General features: G+C 44.6%; 1 protein-coding gene across 3 annotated transcripts in view; it reads right to left on the bottom strand.

The window, feature by feature from the left end:
* The window catches only part of ZKSCAN1 (zinc finger with KRAB and SCAN domains 1), a 38,436-nt gene extending 26,289 nt beyond the window's left edge, over positions 1–12,147 (bottom strand). For 2 of the 3 annotated variants that reach the window (XM_067705640.1, XM_067705639.1), the window contains exons 1-5: positions 12,003–12,146; positions 3,554–4,071; positions 3,163–3,316; positions 1,041–1,132; positions 642–768 (exon numbers count right to left, since the gene is read on the bottom strand). In XM_067705640.1, the coding sequence (XP_067561741.1) occupies positions 642–768; positions 1,041–1,132; positions 3,163–3,316; positions 3,554–3,979 (799 nt within the window). In that variant the 5' untranslated portion in view covers positions 3,980–4,071; positions 12,003–12,146. Of the gene's footprint in view, positions 1–641; positions 769–1,040; positions 1,133–3,162; positions 3,317–3,553; positions 4,072–11,995 lie in introns of all 3 variants that reach the window. The other variant, XM_067705636.1, reaches the window with a different exon arrangement.
* Between the last annotated feature and the right edge of the window lie 2,010 nt (positions 12,148–14,157).

Here is a 14,157-nt window from a genome sequence, read left to right as displayed (position 1 = left end):
ATAGAGACAAATGGGACTGTCTGTCAACTGTGTCACCTTGTCTTATCTGGTTGATGCCTCTTAGAACTTCTTTGTTCTTACTACACACTCAGGAGCCAGAGCTCTTCACAGAAGATCACCATTAGGTTTGGAATCTGGGAATCCTGACCAGGTGCAAGTTCATGGAATTATACAGAACTGTTGTGGAGCAGCGCTCACAGGAAGCAAGACTGAAAGCCCATGGCAGGATGCAGTGTAGGTTCAGGAACATGGTCCCAGGTTAGGATTAGATTGATGATCAATTCTCACCTGGCCCTCTATAATAGGAAATACAGACACTCCCCTGACAAAAGCACTTAGTTGTATCCACAGGGAATGAAGCAGAATCCTCAATGGTGACAGAGTAGTTGAAGAGGTGGGGATTCAGAACATAAAATTATTTCTGCTTTCAAACAGCAAAAAATACCTAGAGGTAAAAAATCCACCTGGAATCAGGAAGTCCCAGTACCAGGCTTTTGGGATTAAAGAAACTCAAATTGTTCTCCTTCTCTATCTGGTCTGAAGAAACGGGCTCAGTAGTCTCTACCACACCAGAGATCCCAGAACTAACAGAAAAAGAGGCAATACAATCTTATCAGACAATAATCCTGCAGCCATCTTACCCTGGGAAATCACGTTCCCATAATTCTCCTGCCTGGTGTCCCTATTCAGATTCCTCCGAGCCAGGTTCTGACATCCCCATTCCTCCAGGATGAGGGACACGGCCATGTCCTCGATCTTCACCATTGCCTGAAATAACACGAGATCCCCACACTCAGTTCTCCCAAAGTCCAGGGACAGTCCCACTGCCCGAACCTGGAGTCAGGGACGGAGGTGACTGCAAACCTACAGGATGCTGGGAAAGAAAAGGTGACCACGCCAGGCTCTAGTGGACAGGTGGGAGTGGAGCTACTCTGTGGGCAGGGACGTCAAGAGCCAGTGTCCTGGTGAAGACCGCTGAAAGAGCTCCAGGAAGAGGCAGATGCAAGGGACTCAGGAGGGCAGAGGGGCCCACAGCTCACCTGGGAATCTGCCGAGAACAGTGCAGATGCCATCGCCTGGTCTCTGGGACCCCCCTCATGATGAGGGGCAGGAACGTGGGTGGCAGGGAGAGCTGAGGGAGGAGAAAGGAGCTGTGAGTGAAGCCAGCTCTGCTCTGGGCCTCCCTTCAAAGAAGGGCCCAGGAGCACCCTCTTTCCTGTACCAGCATGCCCAATGTTCAGTGTTTAACTTCAGAACTGAGAACTACAGAGAATGGAAGAAAGAAAAGGCATGATCTGTGTCTTCCCAAGATCTCTGTTCTTAAGCAGGAGTAACAAGGAGTCATAAAAGGGCCCTTAAAATCACCTGGTCCAACTCCTTCATTTTAAAGAAGGGGAAACCGAGGCCCCGATAGGGTAAACAACTTGCGTAACATCATCCTGTTAAGAGGGCAGAGCCAGAACTATAACCCGGGTTCCTACTCTCAGCCACAAAAGTAGGTAACACTCAGCCCACATTCAAGTCTGGCTCATAATTTAATTTTCTCCAGTCCAACAAACAGTATACCAGGACTTCAGAATCCCATTCAGTTGTGGAAAATGCAACAGTTTTAAAAATCTTTAGTAGTAATATCTTGAAACACAGAGAAGGAAGGGGCTCTTCTTACTTCTGGGTAAGTTTCAGCCATTTTTTGTCCCTCTACTTTTCTCCCTCACTTAGCCACAGTTTTTGGATAAAACATACACATGGTTCGAATGTCAATGAGACATTTACAAATGTATAAGGGTCTGGGTTGACACTCATCTAATAAAAGACGTCTACAATATAGGGTCACATTAACTGCAACGTGCAAGAAAAACTGGAAAAATTTTAAGCGGCAAAATCAAAATCCTCCCGTGCCAAGTAATGTTAGATTTGAAAATGTTACTGGTGAACAGATGATGTTACTGTGCTGCAAAGATACTAGAAAAACTAATTTGAAACGGAATTAGTAAATCTTGTAACTATTTCAGAATATACAGCAATAATATAAGCTAAAGCAAAATGTAGAAAAAGATCAAGTACCTAGCACTTTAACCCGCTGAGAGTTAGGAAACGCTCTGGAAGATGAGCAGCACAAAGAGAAACTGAGAATAAGTGCATATGCCTCAATTCCTTCAAGAACTATTTACGACGTAACAACTGTATGTTCCAGGGTCTGGAAAGCTGTTACTCTGGTAACCTGAATCAGCCCTAATCTGGCACTTAAAACCACGAAGATCCTCCTCCGTTTCCTGACTTCACCTGGTGGAGTGTGGAGAGAGCTCACAAACCCTACGAGGACCTAACGGGACTGGGTGGACAGTGGTGGATAAACATCACAGCGCACTGGTTGGCTCACAAGGCTTTCTCCAGCTTACGAGTGCTGGCTATCCTGCAGAATGCACGGAAGACAATACTTCCTTAAGCTCTAATATTCCTATCCTGAATGTCATCATAAATAAACACACTGGTTAAGGACTGTGCCTTTGTCAACTCTTGCTGAACAACCATACTTTTAGCATGTTATTTTTTTTTCTTTTACTGATATTCTAGGTATCAATTTTGATTTTAAAGCTGGTTAAAAATATTGTTAATATTTCCCTCAAAGGAAAAAAAATTCAACTGATTTTTATTTATATGACCCTGAAGTGATTTTTTTTGCCTCATTTTCCTCAACCAAAAACAAAATATTTTTTCCATCCTTTTCCCATTCTTTGGAATTTTTGAAAGTAACCTAGAAATAGAGTGATGTTACACAGTATTTTATACATTTTAAATAAAATGAATTGATAAATGATCCTTTTAAAGATAATTTATGACATACTAGGGTGTTGGCTATATTTCATCTCTTCCTAGGACTTTCCTGTAAAAAAAAAAAAACCTGCTAGACATCCAGAATACTAACAATTCAACAAATAATATAATGTCCACCCAAGTTCATTATGCACATCTCACTTACCTCCTTGGTAACATTATTTAACGCCTGAAATTGGCCTGTAAGTTGTATTTCCTCTGATGTTTAGTAATAATGACAATAGAAATAAACATGTTTCTCTATTACAGGCATTTAGCAACACAGAGAGGGCACTCCCATCCTGAATAGTTTGCTTCTTTCCCCCCATGTGAAACCTTGCTTCTTACCCCGTGGTTGTAAGAGGCGGGGTTTCCGAGATGAATGCTTGAAATGGGACTGGGTGGCCTCATGAGGAAGGTCAAAGCTCGAGGACTCCTGTACTGGATCCAGAGGCACCGTCCCCCTTGCGAGCATCTCAGGTCCATGAACTTGACCTGGGACCTGAGGACAAACAGGGTGGGCTTGTGGGTAAATCACTTTTTAAACAGGAATTTAAACAAGTGAAAAAAAGACACTAAATATACCAGTATATTAAAATATACTTTTTAATATCCAAGCAGAAGAGGATCAAAGCACCACAAGGACTATTAATACGAACTTTAAGTCAGTAACTTTCTCTCTGCTTCAGTCTCAAAGTCCACGTGCTGCTCACACATGACAGGTTTCCCCTCTTCTTACCTGCTGTCCTGATAAATCCAGCTCCAGATCTTCCAGAAGGGTCACAGCCTCCTCTCCACTATCGGGACGGTATTCCTGCAGCCAGACTTGGAGCTCCTTGGGCAGAATGGAAAGGAACTGCTCCAGCACCAGCAGCTCCAGGATCTGCTCCTTGGTGTTTATCTCTGGTCGCAGCCACTGGTGACAAAGTTCCTTCAGTCGACTCAGGGCCTCTCGAGGCCCAAAAGTGTTCTGGTAACAGAAGTGCCTGAACCGCTGGCGGAAGATCTCCGGGTCGGGAGGAGGAGACTCCTGCAGACTGGCGTCCTGCCCCCACATGTGCTCTTCCTCATCCTCCTCTTCGACCTTCACTATCACGATGCCGTCCTTCTCCTGGGCAGCGTGGGGGGACAGACCGGTGGCTTCCCTTGACTCAGCAGTCATCATTCAGGCTCAGGGACCTGACTTGATCCAAACAGGGTCTGTGCTCTCCTTTCTGTCCTGGGAAATGTTTTCTGATATCTATTTCTGTACTATTCCTGGAGGAGTAAAAAAAAAAAAAAAAAAAAAAGTTATTGGTACCTTTATGAAAAGTGACCTGTGCTGTTAATATTTCATACAAGGCTACACCTCAAGGCATTAAAAATGCCTCTGGGGGCTTCCCTGATGGTGCAGTGGTTAAGAATCCGCCTGCCAACACAGGGGACATGGGTTCGAGCCCTGGTCTGGGAAGATCCCACGTGCCGTGGAGCAAATAAGCCCGTGCGCCATAACTACTGAGCCCGTGAGCTACAACTACTGAGCCCGTGTGCAACAACTGCTGAAGCCCGCGTACCTAAGAGCCTGTGATCCACAACAAGAGAAGCCACCGTGATGAGAAGCCCGCGCACAGCAACAAAGAGTAGCCCCCGCTCGCCGCAACTAGAGAAAGCCTGCGCACAGCAATAAAGATCCGACACAGCCAAAAAATAAATTAATTAATTAATTTTAAAAAATGCCTCTGAATAGCAAAGGGGGAAAAAAAAGCCTCCAGAGCCACACTGTTTTCCCTGTCACTCTAGATATTAAGGTTTGCAAACAAACTTCCAACTGGCAAATTCCCCCCTCAGGGTGTTTGCCTGAGCACCGTCCCTCCAGGAGGAGGGCAGGCTATGACATCATGTGTTTACATGCTAAGCCCAGTGAGAGCGGAATGTTAGTGGGGTGCCAGGCACCCGCTTCAGCAGCACGCTAGCCATCTTACCCCCTCCCACAACACGCTTGGAGCACCATCTCACAGATGACATGACTGCGGCTCGGACGACTCAAGTGATCTGCTCAGGAGCAGGAGGCTACCTACCTAGCAGTCAACACTCAAGCCAAACGTGAAGGCCAGGACTTACTAACCCACCATCTAGCTATTTCTATTATTTTTACAGGTGCCTTGGTCAGTACGAGATAATCCACTTTGGACAGAGAAAGAAAATATCAAAATGTCTATTTATATTTTAAAAGTGAGAAAAAATAAACCATATTTAATGTACAAATGGACATTACCAAACTCACTTGGTCTAAATGCTGAACTGCCACATGTCACACATGAGACAAGTGTGTGTGGGGGGGGTGTGAGCAAAATGGGTCAAATGACACAAACTTCGAGTTATAAAATAAGTCCTGGGGATGTAATGTACAGCATGGTGACTACAGTTAATAATAATACTGTACTGCATATTTGAAAGCTGCTGAGAGTAGTTCTTAAAAATTCTCATCAAAAGAAAATAAAATGTAGGGGACTTTCCTGGGGGCAAAGTGGTTAAGAATCCGCCTGCCAATGCAGGGGACACAGGTTCAAGCCCTGGTCTGGGAAGATCCCACGTGCCTTGGAGCAACTAAGCCCGTGCGCCACAAATACTGAGCCTGCGCTCTAGAGCCCGTGAGCCACAAATACTGAGCCTGTGTGCCACAACTACCGCAGCCTGTGTGCCACAACTACCGCAGCCTGTGCTCCTAGAGCCCGTGCTCCACAACAAGAGAAGCCACCGCAATGAGAAGTCTGTGCACCACACCGAAGAGTAGCCCCCGCTCGCTGTAACTAGAGGAAGCCTGTGTGCAGCAATGAAGACCCAACACAGCCAAAAATAAATAATAAAATAAAAAGAAAAATGAAAAAAAGAAAATGTAACTATGGTGACAGATGTTAACCAGACTTACTGTGGTGATCACTTTGGAATATACACAAATATTGAATCGTTATGTTGTACACCTGAAACCAATATAATGTTACATATCAATTACATCTCAAAAAAAAAAGACAGACAAGCAGCTTTAAAGATTCTTTCAGAGAAACTACAATTAGGGAAACACTAACGATGCAAATACACACAAACAAGAAAACTGCACAGCAATTTTTTTTTTTTTTTTTTGCGGTACGCGGGCCTCTCACTGTTGTGGCCTCTCCCGTTGCGGAGCACAGGCTCCGGACGCGCAGGCTCAGCGGCCATGGCTCACGGGCCCAGCCGCTCCGTGGCATGTGGGATCTTCCCGGACCGGGGAACGAACCCGTGTCCACTGCATCGACAGGCGGACTCTCAACCACTGCACCACCAGGGAAGCCCTGCACAGCAATTTTTAACTCAGCCAGGTCAGAAGGTAAAAACAAATGTGGAACTAAATCAAACTTAAGAAGTCAACCGATAAGTGAGAAAGTAGCTGAATTTCAAGAACAAAAATTTAACATGGTTGGTGGATAGGCTCAATCATGAGTTGATGAGCAGAGGCAACAATGTGTCGCTTCCATCTGAACTGACAAATCTTTGTGAAGCATCTTTTTTTCCCCACCTCTACGGCCATCAAAATTAAGCATCAAATTCAACTTTTAGAGACAGAGCATCCAATTGTTCTATAACAAAGAGATAAGCCAAGAGTTTTAAACTAGCAAAGTATTTTTAATTACATGGCTCTCACTGAAAAATTATTAGTAATTTTGATGGAAAACGGATCATGTACGTTGAAAGCACAAATTTTTTTCTAGAATAGCACAACTTAATGTATTTTTTTAATTATACAAAACACTGGTACATGTATATAATTTTTCTAAATAGTTTTTACTGACAGGGACGTGTGACCAGAAAAGTTTGGAGATGACTGTTCTAATCGCAAAGAATATGATTTTAATCTGAGATTTATCACAGGATTAGTTTTTTTTCCTCTTTCTTTGGTCCTTAATGAAAACCAGAAATCCTTATTAAAATAGCAGTCTATAATAACAATAAAGAATATTACATTCAAAAACGCTTACTACATAAATGTAAAAACATTGTGGGAATTAAGTCATTTCTCCAATGATTTTAAACTGGTAAAAGTCCTGTTGCAAACCATCTTCTAGCCCTTCCCATCCACTCCTTCAGACCTGTTTTGCACTCCACCCACCTTGCTGCAGGAAATATATTTTGTTTTTTAACTTCAGACCAGCTTTACCTGGAAAGTCCTTACAGTTACGAGTATTCAATTTCCTAACCATTTCTGCAATCTACAGTATGCAAAGTGTCCTGCTAGACTGATGGGAATAAAAAGATGAGAAGCACCATTCCTATTTTTACACAAATAATTACAGTACAAAGCAGATGTGCCAACAGTTCTAAGGAGGTTACAACCTGAGTGCTGGAGAAGCCCTGAGGAGTGACTGACAGCTACAAGGCAGCTTCCAGGAAACAGCCCCCCTGGAGCTGGGACCCAGAGAGGAAGAGGCAGCGAGTAGGGAGTCCAAGAGATCACTCCTTTGGCTAGCTTTCTCCCAGCTGGAGGCTGAATAATTCCTGTAAGGCTTAGTCTCTTTATTTCATTCTGAAAAGTGAAAAGCAAGACTATCTTTTCCAGCTATGCCTCCCAGAACTGTCTTCCACCACCCTAATCCAGGCTCCACATCTCCTGCCGAGACTAGGGCCTTAGCTCCATACATTTTCTCTAGCGTCCATTTCTCCCCTTTCTAATACGAACAACATACCAAGGTCAACTTAGTATTGCCAAAGTATGCTTCTAGGCATTCCCTCCTTCCCCTCAGTTACTGTCAATGAATCCCTGACATCTACCGATTAGTGTTCAAACAACACACCCCACTCGACCTTTCCACCCCCATTACTTTCCACCCCCATCACTACTAAGTGATCCCCTATGTTTTAGCCTACTGGGCCCATTAATGTTCCCCAAGCATAGGGTGTGACTTTGCATCTTCACCCCTTTGCTGGGACCAATCTCCCACCTTTATCCACCTCTACTGGCCAAATTTTCACTCACCCTTCAAGATGTACACTGTCTCCTGACATTCTGAATTAAATAAGATATCTTCCTCCTTTGAACACCCTTGGTACTTTCTCTGTTCCTATCTTAGGCACTTCTACTCTCCTTGTATTATCATTATTTGAGCTGCAGTTCCTATCTCCACCTCCCAGCTAAACCCCTCAAGAACAAGGACTTTTGTTTATTTATCTTCTAGGGAACTGGGGAGACTGTTGAACAGCACAGAAAAAATAAGAACAACTCAGCGGCTTCCGTGGTGGTCTAGTGGTTAAGACTCCACGCTGCCAATGCAGGGGGCCCGGGTTCAATTCCTGGTCAGGGAACTAGATCCCACATGCCGCAACTAAGACCCAGCTCAGACAAATAAATAAATAAATATTAAAAAAAAAAAAAAAAAAGGAAAAGGAAAAGAAAAAAGAACAACTCAAGCCATTACAGCGCCCCCTGCCGTCTTATTGCCTTTAGTGGCAATTAGTGATCAGACAGCCCAGGAACATCTATCTCATCACTCAGGCGCAGAATCTCACCTTCCTTGACTCCTCTCTCCTTACATGCATTCAGTCTCCAGGCACCAGGGAGAAGTATTTCTTTGTTCATACTTACTTTTCTGTCTAGCTCCATGGAGGCCAGCTTCCTCTCTTTGGTGCCCTGCCGTCATCTCCCCACAGTTCACCTCCCACCTTGCTCTCAGATCTTCTTCATAAAACTCTAGAGCCTTGTAGTCAATACTCCCCAGCACCTGGTCCCAGTTTCCCCATCAAGCTTCATTTCCCATGAATTTCTCTCCCTCCCCTGCCATGAACCTTTTCCATCCAGCAAAATGAGTCTACTCAGTACTTCCTAAATATGTCTTGTATTTTGAACACCATCCTTTTCTCCCACGATAATGCCTGGGATTTCACTCCCAGTCTTCTCTGACTTTTCAAATCCTACTTATCCTTCGAGCTAAGCTAAAATGCAACGTGCCCCTCATCTGTTCAAGAGGCCTCTCTCTAGTAGGCATTACAGGAAGAACCAACGTTAACCGAGTGCTTTCCATGCACCAGGCATTTCACACAACACCCTCAGGAGGTAGGCACCATTGTTGCCTCACTGTATAACGACAAAACTAAGGCTTACAGATGTTAAATAACATACCCAAGGTCACAGAGCAACTGAATGGCAGAGCGAGGATTTGAGATTAGGTCTGTGGGACCCCTCAGCTCAAGCTCCAACCATCATACCAAACTCATTCTGTCCCAACGTGTGGGGTAAGGAAGGGCTTCTGTGGACACACGGATTCTTTTGAAGAGGAAGGCCTATGAAGGATGACCACTCAGGAATGGGCCTCACCTGCCATCCAGTTTTCACTGGAGAGCTGCGTGACTAAGGAGACACAGCAGGAGACGCAAGTGGGAATCATCTAAACTCTAACCAGGTGGGACCTTCAAAAGAGACAACTGAGCAGAGCTAGTGTGGCATCTAGTCTGGTGTCAGAAATCTCATTTATGAAAATTCTGTTCCATCTTAGGCATTTAAGGAGACTAAAGGAAAGGAATCTTAATTTGTGCCCACATCTTAGCCAGTTTTGAAGAGTAGGATGCTCCTTGGGTCAGTGGGACTCAACAGGAAGGGATTCTGAGGAGGAAGTGAGACCTAAAGGGACAGAGATGAGGGCACGGCCACAGTCCCTCTCCCCCCAATTTTGACAGGTACCCTCCCCCCCCAACATTTCTCTGCTCCTACTTTGGGCAGGAGAAAAGTCACAACAGCGGCGGAAGGGCTGGGTTTTATTTTAGGTTTCAGAGGATCTGCGCACACAATCTTTTCTCCTCTCTCTAAACTCTATGCCCTGATGGTCTCCACCAAGCATTTGCTATTCAAGTTCTTTCTTGGTAATCTAATTTTTCATGCCGTCTTCTTCGACTAGACTATTGTTAAGAGTATGCGTCTTTGTACCTCTTAGACCTACACTTAGTATGACCTCTTTGCAAGCACTAGTTTTTAAAAAATACTTGACTGAATGTTACTATTTTTGGCGCATTCACATAGCATTCAAAGTTGCCCTCAAATTACAGGCGTGGAAGAGTTTCACTAAGCTGCATCACCACTTACCAGCTGATTTTAGGTTTAGTTACTCTAAGTACAGATGTTTCTTCTCTGGGTTAAAAAACAGTATTTGTCTCACAGAGCTGCTGTGAGGATTACAGGAGTTAACATATATGAAGCACTTCAAACAGTCTCTGGCATTTAGTAGGCACTAGAGAAGTGTTTTAAATTTTTTCAATAAACTTAAGAGATGTAACTATACTTTCCAATCTTCAGCCTGCTGAAAAGATTAAGCAACAGGAGAAATCCTGTAATAGTGAAAGTAGCACAGGGTGGAACACCTGAATTCTAGTCTCCCATGAATAAGAGTGAGTCCCTCCCTGGGTGAGTTATTTAACCTCTCTGACATCCAGTATCCTTATCTGTCAAATTGGGGCGGGGTGGGGGAGGGAACAGAGGAGCAGAAAACTACCTCTGGGGTCCCTATGAGCTGAAAACCATTCTGACACACTATCCGATTTAGATAAGATTACCCCCAGTACCTGGTTCTCCCCGAAGGTAAATACGAAAGATTTTCTTACAAAAAAGGCTTGGAGTTACAAGCTCAGTTTATTTCAAAGGCTATTTTCTAAACAGGCCAGTATCTTTTCCAGGGCATAGTCTTCAAAGTTTAAACTGCCTCCCACCCATTTCTGAACAGAGCTCTAAGACGTTTTAAAACATGAAAAAGCTACCTTTAAAAGACAACTAGCTACCCAAAGAATACTGATACTCAGAATGAAAAGGCAACATTTAACATAACACTCATCTGTATTTAGATACAATATAAAGTTAGGAAAAATTTAAATGCTTAGATCAAGTAGGGAATCAGCAAAAGACTATGATATTAAGTAGCTAGCTTCCCTGTTTGTATTTTAAGATTGGTGAAGACTGCCTGAAATAATGAACAAGCATCGTGCATGGTAATTCAGAGACAATACAAACTTGGAGAAACATTCTGGGGCAAATGATCATTATGGTTCCCTAAGTAATAAAGCTATTTCTCCACACGTGGCTGGCAAATACAGTAACAGGGCTTTGTTAGCTGGTTACAATGAATCCTCCACAATTCAATTCGACAACTATTTACTGACCACCTCCAATCCGCCTAGCAATAGTCTGTACAATAAATGCTTTCTTTGGTCCCAGGCCATGTAACAGCTGCTCTCTATGATGAAAGTATCTTATTGAGTACTGGAGGCACTGCAAGAAACGGAGGGCAGGGGGTCAGTGTCAGGCTGAACTGTAGCTGAATTTTTCAATTACATTGACCAAATTATCTCAAAGTTGGAAGGGCCTTTGGAGAAAACCTAGTTAATTTGATTGATGACAAAACTGAGTTGGCGGAAGTGTCTTATCTTATCCAAGGTCACTCAGTTAATCAGTCTCCTAACGGCCCCGCGCAATTTCCACAAATTCCTTTCACTCTTCACCCCTTCCAAGTCAGGCAGAATAACTACTACCCAGAAGTGGAAAATCCACCTCATCTACCGGACAGCTCGTTTTCAAAAGCCTTCGAAATAGTCCATAAAGCTGAAAGAGAGTGGGATGTACATATAACCTCTACCAGACCCGAATCATTTCTTTACCCACTCTGACTAGGTTTCAAAAGCTCTTTAATCACCGCTCGGGGGTGGGGGTGGGGTGCGGAGAAGCAGGTGATCTGGAAACACGTATGCGGCACCTTGAAACGTGTCCATTTCTCTCAGCCTTCCGCATTTTTCACCTCGAGGTCCTGCAAGGACCCCGAAAAAAAAAATCTCTCACTGGAATCAAAGCAAATGGCGACGAAAGCAGAGCAGAACATTCAGACAGGGGTCGGTTCGCTCGCGACCCGGTTCTCAGAAACGTCAAGCGACGATGACGACACTGCAGGAGAGGGGCCCGGAAGGGGCCCGCAGACGGCCTCCCAGGACCCCCGGCCAAGGACCGTCGACCCCTCCCCGCCTGGGCCCGCGGTGGGGAGGGGGCGGCCTGGCCTGGGGCGGGGACGCTGGCACGGACTCGCTTCACGCTGCGCCCCGGCCGCCCGGAGGGGACCCCGGGGCCTCAGTTGCAGAGCCCACCCCCACGCACACACCCCTGCGGCCCCGCCCGCCCCCCCCCAGAGGCCGGCCCCACCTCTCACCGTGAGCCCCGGGAGCGGCCTAGGGGCGCTGGGCGAGCAAGGGGAGCTGACTCTGGGGCTCAGGCCGGCCGAAGGGCGCCGCGCACGGATCTAGGCCCTCTTGACGCCTCGACACAGACACAATGAGTCACAAAGGCCGGAAGTGTGTCAGCACCTCGTCTTCCGGGACTGCGCCGCGCTTCCGTGTCCTCTCTAGGAGCGCGGGAGGTTTTGGAATCTCGGTTCCCGAACGCTGGACCAGTCCCGTGCCCTGCCGTGGTCCCATCTCCCGCTTTGGGGTCTCCGCCCTCAGCCTGTGCGCCCCGTGTGAAGGCTGGGAACGAAGGAGAAGGGATTCAGGCCTTTCGAGATACAAACAGACTGTCCAGTTCTGACACCAGTCCATCTGATAATTCGATTTCTCCTTTTTCATCTCTGGCAGTCCTTGTAGTAATTATAGTTATTACCAAGCAATAATAATACTTAATAATTGTATGTCTGTGGCAGAGGAGCTGAAAGAAGGGTGTACACAGAGGAAGGTCAAAGTGAAGCCAGCGGTGGCTGGTTTCACAAAACTGCCGTGGTAGTTTCTCTCGGGCCCTGAAGATGTCTGACAATTGAGTGGGTGGTATTTTTAAATACTTGGCGTGTGGATGAAGGACGTCTTTCTACAACCAAGCTAGTTACAGGTTCTATGTTCTGCTCATGTGAGATATGCTATTATAGCGATTTGAAAGAAGTTTTCAGAATAATAACAGACACTTATGCCTTCAAGGTGCTTTCACAACCTACAACAATTATGGCCTTCACCTGGCAAGATAAAGCAGAAATAATACTCTGCCTGCTGAACAAGGGTGACCACAGGCTTTAATGATTGTGACTTTGCTGTATATTCCAAGGCAAGTTTGGGGGAGAGACTGAACTTAATAGCTTGGTTGCATGACTCCTATTGCTTGGAAGAGATTACTTTTTAAAAAATATTTGAAAACTAAAAGGCAATTACAGTATCATTAAATGAAAATTGCAAAATGGAGAAAAATAATCAGCTGTAATCCCTCCATCGTAACCCAACTATGATGGTTTTAATGTATCCCTTTCCTATCTGTTTTCATATGTATATGTTTTTATTATTTTAAACATGGTTCAAAACTATGATTGTATTGGATATGTGGCTGGTGTACTTGAAGCACTTGCCACATTCATATTGTGTGGCCACTTTTTGGACCACAGCTGATGGGAACAGTTTTGGGCACTTGATGGAAGCACAGCTTATATGCTGAGATGGTCTGGTCTGAGAGCTCTGATGAATGGGACAGTAGGGAACTAAAGCAACTAGATCTCCTTTCTTGGGGAGTTCAAATGTGAGACACACAGAAAACTGGGGCCAAGCAGAAATCAGTCAGCAGAAGGCATTAGGTGACAGAAGCCACAAAGCCGTGAGTGTCATGGGTAAGCAGTGGTTTCAGTAGAGAAAACTCAACTGAGCTATAGAAACAAAGACCAAGAGGGTCTGATGCACCACATGGCAGGGCTCACAGAAGGGAGCCCAGCCACCTAGTGCTGAGAACCCACAGCATAAGGAGGTGACAGCCTGAATAACTCTCAGGTCCCAAAGTTTTATTCTCTGCACCACTTGACTTTGCTGCAGATGCTCTTGTATCCTGTCTCCCTACTTCCCCGTGTGTCCTTAGAATAAATCCCTTGCCAACAAAAGAGTCTCAGTTTGTTCCTTGCCACAAAGAAAAGCCCAATGTGGTTGATGTGAAATAATGCATGCTACTTAAAAAAGCTTAATATCATATCATTAACATTGAAAATTTTGCTACACAGAATGGATAAGTATCATTTTAATAGCTGTATAGTATTCCGTCAAGCAGCTGTACCATTAATTATTTAATAATTCCTGTATTTCTAGACATGCTGAATACTTCAAAAGTTTCGCTACGTTAAGAAATATTTAAATGAAGATCTCTGTGCAGATGTCTTTTGGATTATTTAAATAAGACAGATTCTGACAAGCAAGTTTACTGAGTTAAAAAAAAGTGTATATATATACATATATATGTATATATATATTACCCTTATTTACAATTGCCAAGATATGGAAGCAACCTAAGAGTCCATCAACAGATGAATGGATTACGAAGATGTGGTGTGTGTATACAATGGAATATTA

This window comes from Pseudorca crassidens, chromosome 15 (genome assembly GCF_039906515.1).
Source record: "Pseudorca crassidens isolate mPseCra1 chromosome 15, mPseCra1.hap1, whole genome shotgun sequence".
NCBI lineage: Eukaryota > Metazoa > Chordata > Mammalia > Artiodactyla > Delphinidae > Pseudorca > Pseudorca crassidens.
Note: the sequence above shows the minus strand (reverse complement) of the source record. Positions and strands in the feature narration are given on the sequence as shown.